This window comes from Arctopsyche grandis, chromosome 4 (genome assembly GCF_051622035.1).
Source record: "Arctopsyche grandis isolate Sample6627 chromosome 4, ASM5162203v2, whole genome shotgun sequence".
NCBI lineage: Eukaryota > Metazoa > Arthropoda > Insecta > Trichoptera > Hydropsychidae > Arctopsyche > Arctopsyche grandis.
In genome coordinates this window covers 12,984,530-13,000,363 of record NC_135358.1, presented here as the reverse complement: position 1 = coordinate 13,000,363, position 15,834 = coordinate 12,984,530, and the positions used below count along the sequence as shown (strand labels likewise).

Genomic DNA, 15,834 nt, shown 5'->3' with positions numbered 1-15,834 from the left:
CCTTTGCAATAAAATATTAATATCGAACATCATTTCGCTTTCAGGATTTTGGAGTTATCGTATACATTTTTTATCGCTCAAAAAGGCACCATTAAAAATGTAACCGGCGAAAAAATACGCCAAAAGGGCACAACCTCAAGTCTTTCATCTTGAAACAAGACTTGTACAGAATTTCTGAATGAAACTCACAACCTTTTTTTATAACACGTACATATATATGTAGGTATAAAAAAAGAGTCAACGAATGTTCAATACTGTGATTATTTATTTGTTTCATTTTTCTTATAAAATTATTTTTATTCATACAATTTAAAAACTCAAAAACAATTATACAGTCACATTTTGAATAGTCCAATTATGATCATATTATATTTGAACAGATTATAAATTCATTGATTAATTTTCGTTAATTTAATTAATTAATTGCATTTAAATCTATGTACAAACATATGTATACATACATCTATTGCAATAATTGTGCAGTACTCGAGGCATTATGTACAAGTAGACTATATATGTATATTTTTATGTATGTACATATGTACATTGCACAGTTTCAGAAGCTGTGCTTAGTTCAATTCCTCTCTGTGACCGAATTTCCGCTCACGTCCGCAATCATCTCACTTGGTCCATTCTGCGCTCGCATAAGTCACTCCAACTTTAAGGTTTAAGCGACCGCTGGCTTCGTAAATAAATTTACCAATGCGACTAAATTCTTCGAATGATGTGAATTTTATTTTGTGAAGTAGTAGGAAAAATGGACACTTCCGCCGTAGACGCTTGAGAATGTCGTCTTTAAAAACCGGATAAGACCCTTTTTCCGCAACCATTTTGATGGTAATTTGACGGACGATGCCGTCGGAAAAGTGTCGGGATATGCGAAAGTTCCATCCGTTTGTCAAAATGATTTATATGTGGAAACCCATTGATTCGTCCCGAACGTTACAAGGTATCTTCCCCGGGGAAAGACAAATTACGGTTTAAGCAATGGCAGTCCATGAAAATTGATATAAATGCTTGGAAAAAATCAAGCTAAATCCATTTATCAAATATATATAATAAACGAGTAGTAAATTCAGTTTTTTTCTATATCGAATGTGTGTCTGTTTTTTAACCTAATACATTTTTTATATAATATTTCTAGTTATACTTTTTATATAATATATAGTAAGTCTATCGAACAACATCATAGTTGCTTATTATTTTGGATACGAATTTGATTGTTTCATATATTTTTCTCTAACTTATAAAATAGCGCTTTTTTCAGTTAGTACTCATAAGTATATAATTAAGTATAATTTTATCAATTTTATACGGTATTTTATCAACAATTAAGATGAAGTCGATTGTTGAAATGTCGAACCTGCTTAGATTCTATTAACATTCAAATATTTCAAAGAGACAAGCAACTATGTATGTATATATGTATGTACATATGTACATCAGGAGCTTTTTAGAACGAGGAATATTTTAAGTACAACAAATACCGAATTAGGACATATTCTTTATTTTTTCAAACATTCTAAATATAAATAATAACAATAATATACATATACTACAAATGAATGATAGAATAAATACATATAATATATGTACCTATTGATATTGATATAATAATAATAATATTAAATAATAAATAACTAATAATAATAAGTAATCAATTTATATTGAGGGAGTTAATGTTTAACATTAATGATTTTTGTAGAAATTATTGGAATTTGAGATTCATTTGCGTACTAGGCATAAACTGGTTGCGGACTACACTTACTGGATCACTGGCGTAGCTTAGGGATCCTTGAACTAGCCGTAACGGTTCTTCAAACTTATCTGGAATGGAAACCAAACACTTTGGCTGTAAAGCTTAGACCTCACTAGGCGGCACTGTACTGCAGCGACGCAGCGCGGCCAAATATTATTGTATGAAATTGTATGAGATAGAACGCACTATGAATATGCTTTTGTACCAACTATGAAGTGCTGCGCTGCGTCGCTGCAGCGCACTGTCACCTAGTGCAATCATACCTTAACTCTTATTACATTTCATTGATCTTTATTACCAATATGTGTTCAATTTAAAATGAGCACGGCAATATATGGTCGCGGTCGGTCTTTCGCTCTAGCGCCGAAAATTAATGGGTCCTTCAGGAGGATTAAATAGTATAGCGATATTGAGAAAACGTGTCCTTTCAATATATACGCTCGTGATAAATGCGACCCCAATAAGCTATAAGTCACCCCCGTCTCCGGTCAAGTGTACGCCGATAAATTGCACAACCCTGGCGAAAAACAAACGCCCTACACCCGCCAGCCCGTGAAACAATTTGTTTCAATAATATGTACACGTACATTTTTTTTTGTTTTCCCTATTATTCTTTGAATATTGTGCCATTTTTCTTAGATTTTTGTATTATATGTGTATCACTTCAGCTACGAAACGTATTGACTGTTCTTACTACATAAAAATATCATTGATATTTATTGTGTACTTGTCGAATAGGTGCTGTATGAACACTTCGTGTAAATACCATGAAAAATAAAATAAACAAATAATTTCTTTTTTATTTATTTAAGTTTAATTTTGAACCATTGTGGCATTACAGCCTACTCGTCTCTGTTTTGCGCAACTCTCATCAATCTCACTACGGACATTTTCCTAATTTCGTCCCCACATCTTCTCTGCGGTATTCCTTTTACCCTTTTGCATTATCTCGAGTACCATTCAAGCACTTCTTTTGTCTACCTTTCGTCCATTCTTCTAGCCACGTGACCCGCCCATTGCCATTTCAATCTCTTTACTCTATCCACTATCTCCACTACCCTTGTCGTACTTCTCACCCACGTGTTCCGCTTCCTGTCTTTCCTCGTTATGCCAAGCATACAGCGTTCCATACTTCTTTGAGTGCATTGGATTTTTTGTATCATCTTGGCGTTCAGTGTCCAAGTTTCACATCCATACGTCATCACTGGCAAAACGCATTGATCGAAGATCTTTTTCTTCAGGCAGAGTGGCATTTTTGATTTAAAAACAGCATTCGTTTGTCCAAATGCACTTCATCCTAATTTCATACGTCTCTTTATCTCTTCCTCTTTATTACCAGACATGTCAATTATTTGACCTAAATATAACACCTGTCCGGCTGTGTTAGTCTGTTAAGTAGATCAGCTGAATCACGAGCTATTAAAACTATATCGTCTGCGAACCGAAGGTGACTCAAGAAGCGACCGTTGATGCTTACTCCGGCTGTGTCCCATTCCAAGTTCCCGAAAACTCCCTCAAGCACCGCATTGAATAACTTGGGCGATATGGTATCTCCTTGCCTTAGTCCTTTTCCTATGCTAAATCTATCTGTACCTGAAAAAAAATTTACGGAAGCTGCGGCGTTCTTATATATTGCAGATTATATTCATATACATATATAAATATATACTACATACAATTATATGTACATGTGTCAATTTTCAATGTGACTGCTTCATAATCTTGGTCATTGTCTAAAACTTTTGAAGCATTTTTGAAACATTGTCAATTTCCATGATTCTAAGTTTGCTTCAAGTTTGATGAATGAATATATGAAACTATAGAAATGCTATTACATTTCATAACTTGGTATGGAATTATTTAAATGGTAAACTATTGTATGTGGGTATTTCGTTAAATGTTATGTATGTATACATACATAATATATGTACATATGTATGTACTATCACGTTCCAGTTTTCAGAGGTTATTTGTTTTTTTTAAAACGTTCATTAGGTTGCTGACGATTCATCAACATGTTATGACTGACTCTCGTACTTCGGGCACGGTTTATATACTGAATCTGATGATGTCAATGTTTATCTTATCCCTTTTTTGGTTTTATATTCCCTATATATTTATTTTAAATTAGATCAAGGCGCGCTATAGCGGCAAGGTACACGTAACAGTACATACTTATATTCAATTTATATTATAAAAGAAAACTTTGAAACCGGGAGTTTTCTTTATTTTCAATTATGTTGGTAATATTAGATGATTATTTTTAGAGTAACCAAAAAATAGTTTCGTTGAAATGTTCAATATGTACATACATATATAGGAAATATTTTTGACCGTGCTGAGTGTGGTTAACGAGTATGCATAGTGCAGAGCGTACATAGGCTGAGTGCTTAAGAACTACGCTTGGGATAGACGCTAAATAAATGCCGTTTGGTCTAATCCACGGTATCATTGAGAAACCATTGCATCTTAACCTATAACATTTTTTATTTATTTTATTTATACATATGTATATTCCAGGAAGGCCTAACAGGTAATCCCAAAACGCCTTTCTGGCCAATTACAAAAAAAAAGTTATTATCATTGAATAAATGAAAAAAAAACAAGTTCATATGTAACTGTACGACTTTCTTAATCAATGTTTAGTAGATTATGAAAAACCGCTATTTTTATTATATACATATGTATTTTAAGTTTTTTTTTAATATAAATAATAATTATTATATTTTTAATCACACCTGCCGCAATCCCATTGTAGTCTAAAAAAACGCAATAAAAATATACCTTAGAAAAAGTTTAATTTGAATTTGAGTGGTCCATTTTAAAATTTACAGGTGAAATCCGTCTGAAACGTTCAGTGAAAAAGCTTTAAGAATATGTAGGTGAAAGTGGTTGAAAGCTAGCGATAGCCGAATGGGTCGTTTTTCACTTAAACATCTCTCGGGGAGTATACTCGTAGGGGTGTTCAAACTTCAACCATAAACAGGTTACGACTTATACAGACAGAGATTTGTTTTGTTTTTATTTTTAGTTCCTCTGTGCTTTAAATTGAACTTTTTTTTAATTTGTACTCTCGGTCTCTCAACAGAAAAATGCTTTTAAGCAACTCTTTTCGTCCTGCGGTTTTAAGAGACCTCATATATATTACTGTGTAAAAAAATATTATATGTATATATGTATGTATGTACATACATACGTAAATTTGAAGATTTCTTAAATTAAAATAAAATCCAATGATTCAATTCATTCAATTATGAATGGCGTATGTACATATACTCATTCAAGTTTAAAATCTTTGACGAATCTTTATATGTACGTATATAAAGTGTGCAACGGTGTTAACGTTTACAATTCAGATACGCGTTTACTAAATGTTTCTCTTATAGAACCATCCCCTCTCCCCTCTATGGTGTAATTGCGGATTTATAACGATGGCGTTTTGTCGCAATAAGCTAGAATGAGCGCTCGTTACAACGACGTTAGCCTCTCGTTGTACGAGATTAATACCGTTAGCGTTCCTCCGCTGGCAAAATAAAACCCCTCCTTTCCTACATCCCTTCCTCTTCAATCTCGCGCCTTTTTTTATTCCTCTACCCCTTATGCCTCAGATTAATGATGACAACAAATATTTTTGCCGGTTCGCGTTAATGGAAGGATGTACGTGTTCCGGTATGCGAGTAAATCAATTTTTAACCAAGCAGTAGTAAAGATCAAAGAAAATGTTGGAAAATACGCTGTTACCTCAAAATTTATCGAATATATTTTTTTATGAATGATATTTTTACGTCCACTTTTCTTATATAGATTTAGTATTAATTATAATATAACATGCATTATTATTTATCTCAAATCGATTTTTCGTTTGCGTGCACTTTAATAGTCTTAAATTGTATCCTATATTCTACCTACGTAGAGCGTTAAAATTCGAAGATTTATGTCCATATGTATCATGTTCATTCGTGCGATTTATCTACAATGACCATTTTTCCACATAAATGTGTACGTATATATACATATGGGATGCATCGGATATAATATAAATTCGTATATCAACATACTCTGGCTATTTAAATTTAAGAGGAAAACTCCATGAGAAACACATAGAACGAGGCTTCATCTTTTATCCACTTGTGAAAAAATTGAACAAAAATATTGACATTCGCTCCACATTATTGTTTGTTAATCTTCAGCCGATTATATTAATCACTATTAAGATTTTTTTTTTTTTTGATTAAAATATACATATATTCAGTTTTATGATTGATGTACACTTTTCTACGTAACCACTAGTCATAATACAACTCACTGATTAAGAAATTTACTAGTTTATGGATCATTAGTTCAAATCCCAGCTAAGATTCACGAATGTTTTTGATTTTTCAACGATTACCATTATATGTATGTACATATATGTAGGTATATGTATATTTCCGCTCTTTGAAAAGAGAAGACATCAAAGCTTAAAAATACTAATTTTGTATGGAACTGTTTCAATTATATTCAGATCAAATCGACGAACTTTGAAAGAATATTATATAATAGAAATCTGAATATATGTATAATATAATACTTGTTGAGACAGTTTCAAAATTAGTACTTTCAAAAATCCCATTAAACTCGTTATATGTACATTCCTACTTTGCATTATTTCCGCTCCAAAAGGCAAAAAGCGAACCACTGGAGATAACGATTATTTTCAATATACATATTATATACCAGTTGTTTAACCCGGCTTCGCTCAGTATTTGTAATATGAACAGCTTAAACATTGCAAATCTAATAGTAAATATTCATTTGTTTTCTTTATTAAATTTATTTGAATCATGTGCATGTCAGATAGTACTGTTGCGTGGGTGTGAAGAGGGGTTTCCACATCAGAGTGAAAGACGTAAAAGTAGTTTATTGTTCACATCTCGGACAGCCAGCTTGGATGAATCTTCGATACAATTCGCTGACCTTTTATATTAAACCTATACTCCATGCAGTATTGGTCGATTGATCGCGAGACCTCATTGGCTGTTGAGCGTAGCTCGTTCATTGGTCGTTGAGTCCCGATCACTATTTAGACGATGAGTTCTGGTCAACCACTAGTTAACAAACACTGATCATTCAATATCCACGTTTCATTACGAATATTTGACATAAAAATAATTAATAACAAAAAGGATTTCATGGCCTCCCAAATTTATTTTCAATATTTATTTATATGTATGTTATAAATTGTTGCAGGCGTTGCTGCAGGCGCACGACGTGGTGGCGCACGAAGTGTACGGCGAGGAAGCACTACGCGTAACTCCACCACCGAGTTCGTTGGCTTGCGGTACCCTTGGTGGACCACCCCTGCCCAACGGGGATGGACCCCTGGATGCACCGCATGACCTCGACACAGTCACTAGGGTGCGCTTAGTGCAGTTCCAGAAGAACACCGATGAGCCTATGGTAACTAAAATTCCCATATTCTTTTACATAAGCTATTATAAACCTGACCTGCATACGTAATATGACCTATATGTGAAATATTTCCAAAATACGCTTTATAGCATTTACTGTCTTGAAAATATCGGATTTGCCGTTTGTACACCCTTGGGCAGGTAACAGAGTCCAGCCTCTGTGGTCCGCGTGTCTATTGTCTCGACACGTTCGAAAAGCTGTCAAGACTCGGACAGGTCTCAACTTACATACGTCCGGACGTTTCAACATACACCCAATGCTTACATAAATTAATTTTCCTGTTATCATTGACTGGTGCTGAAATCATATCCGTCTGAAATCATATTATTATTAAATATAATTATATTTATAATTATAGTTTATTATTATTTTTTTATATTATATTTTAGTTCATAATTATTTTGTTGCTATACAATTTGGAGTATGTGAATAGAAACTTCCAATGTTGCAAAAATTGGACATACTTTATCAAACAATGAATTAAAGTTATTTTAATTGTATGCAAAGTTTTGCCAGCATTACAGCTTAGTGGTTGCGTTAATGCTAACCACTAAGAGGATCCCGGATTCAAGCCCTGGATTAGCCGCGATTAAGCGGAATTTATTCGGAAGTATTTCTGCAGTACTGCTGGTCAGATATTTGTGGCTCTTAGTCGATCATTTCCTATCAGAGTTTTCCAATTTATCTGATTTCATTGTTGAAATGGTGCCTCATCAAATTGGTAGAACCAACCTACCCATTATGTCACCACTATTTGAATGTGATTTCAAATTTATAATCTATAAATTTATATACATATGTACAAGTTGCATACCATAGGTGTCGCTCAGAAGTAACCAGTAATGGCACTATGGGAAAGTATATAGGTAATTTAATAAAATGAATGAATAAATCAGAAAAATCATCGATCAATAAGAATCCAGATCCATATTGCACTTACTACTTAATAAAATGCATTAACTTACATATGTTAGCCAGCAGTTTGGCTTAGTGATAGCGTATATATTTAGCATCACTGAGGTCAAAGGTTCGAGTCCTCGCCACTGCTGGTTAGATTTGGGGGTTTTGTGACTCCAAATCGATCGTTTCTCTATCAGAGTTTGCCAATTTTATCTGATCATTGCTGAAACGGTTCCTGAAAATTGGTATTAAATCTAATCCTGTTGTCACAAAAATCTGCCTGTGTATAATTTGTAATAATTATACACAGTAATCTGAAATCTATAGATATCTCTATCGACATCTCTATAATTTCGTATTTATTGTATGTATAAAAATTGTATACAAAAAAAAAATCTAAAAATAATCCATAGATGTCACTATGATTATTATTTCTGATTAATTGTTATATTCTATATATTCTGATTGTATATGTATGTATTACTGTATTTCTGATTTCTGATTGTTTATGTATTTCATTAACGTACACCCGTCGCATTGGAGCAAATCTGTAATGGCGAGTGTGTATTGATTTGTGACAATAAAATAAATAAATATGTATATAAATTTAAATATATACATATGTATATATATATATATATATATATATATATATATATATATATATATATATATATATATAAATATATATATATATATATATATATATATATATATTCGCTTAAATCGTTAAAAACGCCATATGCTGTATCAATTTATAACGATACTATTAATCTATTGAATTTATCATATTACATATTTCGATGTGAGCGTTTATTTTTTAATACTGTCGGAATTTTTTGTGTGTTGTCCTTTTAGAATGCACGCTTTCGATAAACCCAAAATAATTTGTCAAAGACAAAAAAAATTATAAATACATATATGTATTTATATAGATATGTACACGTACATATGTATATAAAAGAACGTTTCGTACGTCGAAATGACAAATACAACACTGCGTCAAAACGTCCCGTTCTGTGTTTTTATTCTCGTTTTATTTTTTGTTTTTTTCCCCGCATTGAATCTTTTATCCGTTTTATCCGCATCGGTCCAGATTAATTGCCCCCGAATATTCGTTTGTCACTCAAAACGTTTTCGAGTAAAAATAATGACCTATCGTTTAATTCGAAGCTCTCGGATGATATTTATTTTGCGGAAGCGTTGGCTTTTCGTTTCACATTTTACATATACATACGTATAATATTATATTTTATACTGTATGCGAAATTGTAAAGATGCGGCAATTTTTATTATAAGCATATACATACATATATAGCTACAATATATTATTTTAGATATGAAGTTAATACTGAGACGTGAATGCGTCTGTTTTATATGCGACAATTTCATTTTATAATTGAATTTATTTTGAAATATCTAACTTAATTAATTAAAGTAGATTTGGTTCAGTTTTATCACTTACACGGTCTCGTTTACATATTTGGACGAACACAATCTTGCGGCTATTTCGGGAAAGGGTCTATTGAATCAAATTATCGAATAATGTTTCGGAGGAACGCTTAAATGTAAGCCAATGCTCGAAATAATATATTTTTGTAGAATTATTAATTAGATCTAGAATAAAAAATCATAATTTTGTATTTTCTACGTAATTAAATTCCGTGTGTAAATACGTTCTCTCTTAATTATATTATTTGGCTTATTAAAAAGAAAAAAAATACAAAAACACAGTTGTATCATATAGATACTTCACAAATGAAAAGCTTGTATAAACAGTTTTCAAATTTCGTGTTATAACTTTTATTATGACTTATGTCATATTTGTATTGACTTTACGATTTACTTAAAAAATAGCTCGTAAAGCCGCTTTCAACAAACGGAAGTTTGACATTTTTTATTTGTGTCTATAGTCTATAAAATACATTTTTCTAGTATTCCTCGTATATTTTCAATGTATTCATTTTACAATGGTCGTTTTTATTGCTTTTAAATTGCTCGCAGTAGAGATATTGTTAACAAATGACCCACGATCCCAAGTTTTCGAAACTCGCTCCAACAAAAATATCTATATATCATAGAGGTGGAAATTGGAAACTCGGTTTGATCATCGCATAGCCTTATAGAGCGTGTAATAAAATATGATCCCCGCCCATTCCCAAATTTATGTATATTTATTATATGTTTATACAATTTTCACATTAATTGGTTGAAATTGAGGATTCTCCAGGGTGCTCTAAACCCCAGACGAAGCGTTAATTTCGCCGAAACCGGTATGCAAACAAGTCGTCTTCTTGCCGCTAACCTCTTATCTGCGGAACCGGTTAAATTTGGGCTTTCGATCCGACTCACTGTGAGCCACTTTCCAAATCGATCCTTAAACTTAACCCCTCGATACGAGTCGAGCAATGCGGGTCGACATTGGGCGAAAGAGGTTGAAGTTTGCGCGGAGATTGGATGAAAAATGATTGGATGCGTGTTGGACGTATTCGCTACGTAAATGGTTTCTGAAAACAATTTTCAGGAAAGCGTTCCAAGCTGTCGACTGAAACTTTCCAAAGCGTATGTGCTTCGACTTGAACGCTCGATATCTTCTGCCTTATTACTATGCATACATTTTTATAAAGCTAAGTACATAGAACAGCCGTCATAAAATTTGAAACCTAATCGAATCTACAATATGTATTGTGTTTACTATATTATATATTACCGAGTAAGTACTACATAGAATTATAACCTAACATCCTATCCAGACTATACATACAAACATGATGTACACGATACGGAATTTTCAAAGAAAACACCCGTTTGAAATTCCATATTCGTCCTGGGCTTGTACGTCACGTTCGCCTGGTCTTTACAAATGACCTCAAATATCGGAAAGGATTTCTTAGTAAAAATAATTTAAATTCTTTTTACTTTATCTATGCATGTACATAGTAACAATAGATGAAGTTTTGTGATCATGCGAAAATTCTAACTAGATTTTGACTGATACGAACTCGAATCGATCACTGGTCACGTTTTCATGATCTAAATAAAGTGTGTTTGTCTTTTTTGGGGATTTTTTGAACACCGTTAGTTCTATCGAACTAAAAGTTAGTATCGGTAACGGAAATTCCTATTGATGCAATGAAAAATTTTTTACATGAAATTATAAATTTTATCCCTTAATATTTTTACCTCAACCGGAAGCAGTACTTTTACTCTAGAAGATCGAGGTTTTTTATGTTTTTCTCGGAAACCTTTCTGCGCAATGGAATTGAAATTTCATATCTAGTTTTTTTATTATAAACTTTACAACAAAATTTTTGAATTCTTACGCTTTTTAATTTAACTATTTACTTTTTTTAACTTATACGTAGAGGAAACAAATTCCTCCGTTACATATGCTCAACTTTGAGTTTCCGAATTTGAATCTTATACGAGTCGCCAATTTTCCGAAGATAATATCGAACTTTCGAAGCGTTGCGGAAGCGTAACCGTTTAATCGTTTCGTGCTTTTAAAATATTTATGGGGCTTTTTAAGAGACGACCACTTTTAAACTAGATCATTTAAAAGTTTTGGGGTCGACTTCGTGACCTCAAAAAAAATCATAATATTCAAACTCCAAATAACACCACTACGTCTTCGCATAACTTTTCTTTTGAGCGATTCGATATTTATTAAAATATAATACATACATATATGCTCAGGGTAAAAGAGTTATAAATTTTAATTAAATTTCGACAGCACCCCAGTCGATCGCGCATCTATCTATCTTCAACTTTTCGACACGGAACGCTTTTGATCGAATTTGAAAATTTTCATTTTTAATTAGCTGTCAGCTTGTATCTTTCAATAAATTTACTATCGAAACCTCCTTGATCTCGTTCGTTACGTCGTCTCATTTTACAGGCATTATTGTTTTCCGACAATGTTTACTCACATATATGTACAGTGCGAATAGTCTCCCACTGAACCAATATTATATTTATTACAATCTGCGTTTGCTTGTTTCAGGGTATTACCCTGAAGATGAATGAAGATGGAAAGTGTGTAGTGGCACGTATAATGCACGGTGGTATGATCCATCGTCAAGCCACCCTTCACGTTGGTGACGAAATTCGTGAAATCAATGGAACACCTGTTGCCAACCACTCCGTCAATCAACTTCAGAAAATACTGGTAATTCTTAGACACATATGTATATGTACATTTTATTCCATAAAAAGTGTAACATACTTAACGATATAACCCTTTTTAATACTTTTAGAGAGAAGCAAGAGGATCTGTAACCTTCAAAATAGTGCCATCTTATAGATCAGCTCCACCGCCTTGCGAAGTGAGTACTCTATATAGATTGAATATTGTATAATATACATATATATTTCTCATGTTTTTCGAAATACACGATCATTATATTTTTGCATTGTTTGATATTTTCTTAGACATAGAAAATATATTTTTAGATTATATTTTTGCGTGTAAATAATGAAAGTATAATCTGTAAATTTACATGCGTTACGATGTGGTATCGTTTGTATTATCGTTTCGTTGCTGATTTTCGTAATTTGTATGTATATATGTATATATTATTTTTAAATTACGATACTGAAATTAAACGTAATATTTTTGTTTTTGTTTTGTGGTTGTATTTATAAGTAATTATGTATTACGAAATGCTTCGGGTATACCGATTTTTCATTTCGCTTTTCTGATGTGAAATGTTCTGTTTTTGTGATTAGCTATTCCGGATTAGGCCTTCTCCCGTACTAGTAAGTAAAATTTGTGAAAGGAAAAATCTAAAAACCTAAAAAAGCCCATACATGACAAAATAGTATTATCTATCACTTGCTTGTTTCACTTTCATACTTCAGAAACTACCATTACCATAGAATCAATGAAAATTCATTTGTTTTTCATTATTTATCAAATTTGCATGTCATTTTCTCATTTACATATAACCAATTATTACATATAATAACATATATCACCGATGCATCAAAATATTGGCAATAAAAACTTTTGGGTTGCATGATCACTAATATTTCATTTTATTTTTTCATACATATGTGTTTTCATTTTCATGTTTATTATTTTATGTTTTTTTTTCCAATTTATTTTAATTTTTAAAATTTAACAAATTTCATACAGCTTGCCTTCAAAAGTTCATAAATCATTCGAATACTCATACATACATATATTGGCTGTATAATATTTTTACCATAAAATGTCGCTTTATTTACAAACATATCTTCATAATACCTATTTACCTACATATTGCTACAATAATTATTAACTCAAAATTTCCAATCCAGACTCTTCCCAATTTTTCAAAAAATAAATCAATAACATATATCACCTTTATGAATTCCAACGAAGCAATAAAATTATTGTATTTAAAATTATTTTATTTTATTTTCTTTTGTATTATTATTTTGCCTCTTTAATATTACAATTAGTGGAATTGAAAGCATGTTTATATAATGGCATGAAATTTAAACAGTTTTTATGTGCAATCAATTTATTTACCTTTCCACAATATATTTTCATCTCAAAATTTCGGATTTTATTTGACTTATTTTTGAATTCCGCAATTTTTTTTAGATCTTCGTGAGAGCACAATTCGATTACGATCCTCTCGAAGACGAACTGATCCCGTGCGCCCAAGCTGGTATTGCTTTCAAAACAGGAGATATATTACAGGTTTGATTCAATATTTGAAACCTTTACTTTCCTCTCTATTACAATATTTAGTCGTGTACTATTCGTATTTTTATCCCGTTTTTCCCAGGGCTGAGACTGGTGACAGCAATGTTTCACTATATTTTGAATAATATCCATCACGTTGTAGATTTTTTGAGCATTTTATCCTACTTAACATTTGTCGTTTTCATTTACGTAGATAATTAGCAAAGACGACCATCACTGGTGGCAAGCAAGAAAGGACAATGCGGCAGGATCAGCAGGACTAATACCCTCACCTGAACTACAGGAATGGCGGGTCGCTTGCTCTGCCCTCGAAAAAGGCAAGCAAGAACAAGGTATGTCTGAAATTGTATTCACCAACCACCAAAACTCCAAATTCAATAAAAAGAATTTTAATTAAAATATCCTTATTGAAATTTATGAACTGCGGCCCAATATACGTCGAGCCCATACATCATTTTAGCGTAATTTTGAATTTGAAACAATCATTTATGTATATATTATATATACATACATATGTACATATTTATCAAACTTTGCTCGACAAATGATGGATGGATGCATCAACCGCGTCTTATTTATATAAGAAAAATTATTAATACTCTTATACAACATATTTTCTCTTTTTATGTCTTATTCTCTATCTCTACTTTCGTTTTCATTTTTTATTTTATTTCTTTAATATATATATATATATATATATATATATATATATATATATATATATATATATATATATATATATATATATGTATATATATATATATAAAACTATATTTTTTCCATACTCATTCAATACTGTTACAACACGATGTCAATGTTTATATATTATTTTGCATTCGGTTTGTTTTTGTTTTTTGGTGTGTGAATCTCTGTATTCTCTATGTATCTATATACTATTAGTCTCTCACCCCCCCCACCCCCACCCTTTCAGCCCCCCCATTAAGTGTTAGCATGCTTCTCATGGAATATTGACATTTTTGCCTTGTCGCTGTTCCTTGGGGCATAAATGCGTGTATATACATACATATAATATTTATACGTGTATAAATATTTATGTACATATTTGCGCAAATTGTTTATATATTTATATATATGTGTGTGTATGTTAATTTCGACACGATGTGATCTTTTTCGCCACGATCCATTCATTCATTTATAAATAAACATCACTATTCCCGCTCAGATGTAAACAACTCGATTTGGTAAGTTTTAAATAAATTCTGAATTTACGGAGCGAATTAAAATTGAATAATTTAAACGCTCCTACTAATGCTACGTAACTATACATCAAAATCTCGCACCATTATTTTGTCAATTCTCAAACGAAACTATGAATTTTTTGGCGTTGCCAACTAGGGGACGACACGTCGCCATATTTGTTGCTTCACCAAGATGGCGATGTCACTAAACAAGAGTCATCATTATGATTACATTATATAAAGTATGCGCACAACATACAGTAATATTTTTAGCGCCATGATTCTTCAAATGTATTGTTAAATAAAAGTATTTATACACTTGCCCGATCTCATACTAGTGCTGCCATACTGTATATAATTAGAAGTAGTTCTACATAAAACAAGTAACTTTCAAAGTATACGTCTATTGTGTTGACGAATCGTGTCATTTTAAACATGATATATTTTTTGGTCCAGAATCAAGTACAGCTTTATTATAAAATATGTTGAAAGATGACTTGTATGTATCTTGTTGACGACACTAATATGGCGACACGACCTTGCGTTACCATCTTTTCTGCGGTGCCGAGATGGCGGCGCTGCGTCAAAATGGCGCGCCGCCATCTTGTCGATGGTATCAAGATGGCCGTTTGTTGAACGTTTGTTTTGTTGGCGGCTGCCGTTAGAGATGGACCCGGGCTGCTCCTCGCACACTGACGGATGCGACACCACTACAGGTACTAGCCGCCCCACACTCTCTAACTTGCACTCGCTGTCTTATCGTCATGCTCTCCATGTCTCATTGCACCCGTTGTGTACCCACCTACCCTTCCCCGTTTGCCCCTATTTGA

The 15,834-nt window shown here is 32.4% G+C and overlaps 1 protein-coding gene across 1 annotated transcript in view; it reads left to right on the top strand.

Annotated features, from left to right (window-relative positions):
- CASK (peripheral plasma membrane protein CASK) overlaps positions 1–15,834 on the top strand; it is a 408,349-nt gene that overhangs the window by 386,660 nt on the left and 5,855 nt on the right. Inside the window, exons 15-21 of the mRNA XM_077429351.1 lie at positions 6,646–6,653; positions 6,989–7,198; positions 12,114–12,278; positions 12,367–12,435; positions 13,701–13,799; positions 13,999–14,151; positions 15,672–15,720. Coding sequence (XP_077285477.1) covers positions 6,646–6,653; positions 6,989–7,198; positions 12,114–12,278; positions 12,367–12,435; positions 13,701–13,799; positions 13,999–14,151; positions 15,672–15,720 — 753 coding nt within the window. The remainder of the gene's footprint in view (positions 1–6,645; positions 6,654–6,988; positions 7,199–12,113; positions 12,279–12,366; positions 12,436–13,700; positions 13,800–13,998; positions 14,152–15,671; positions 15,721–15,834) is intronic.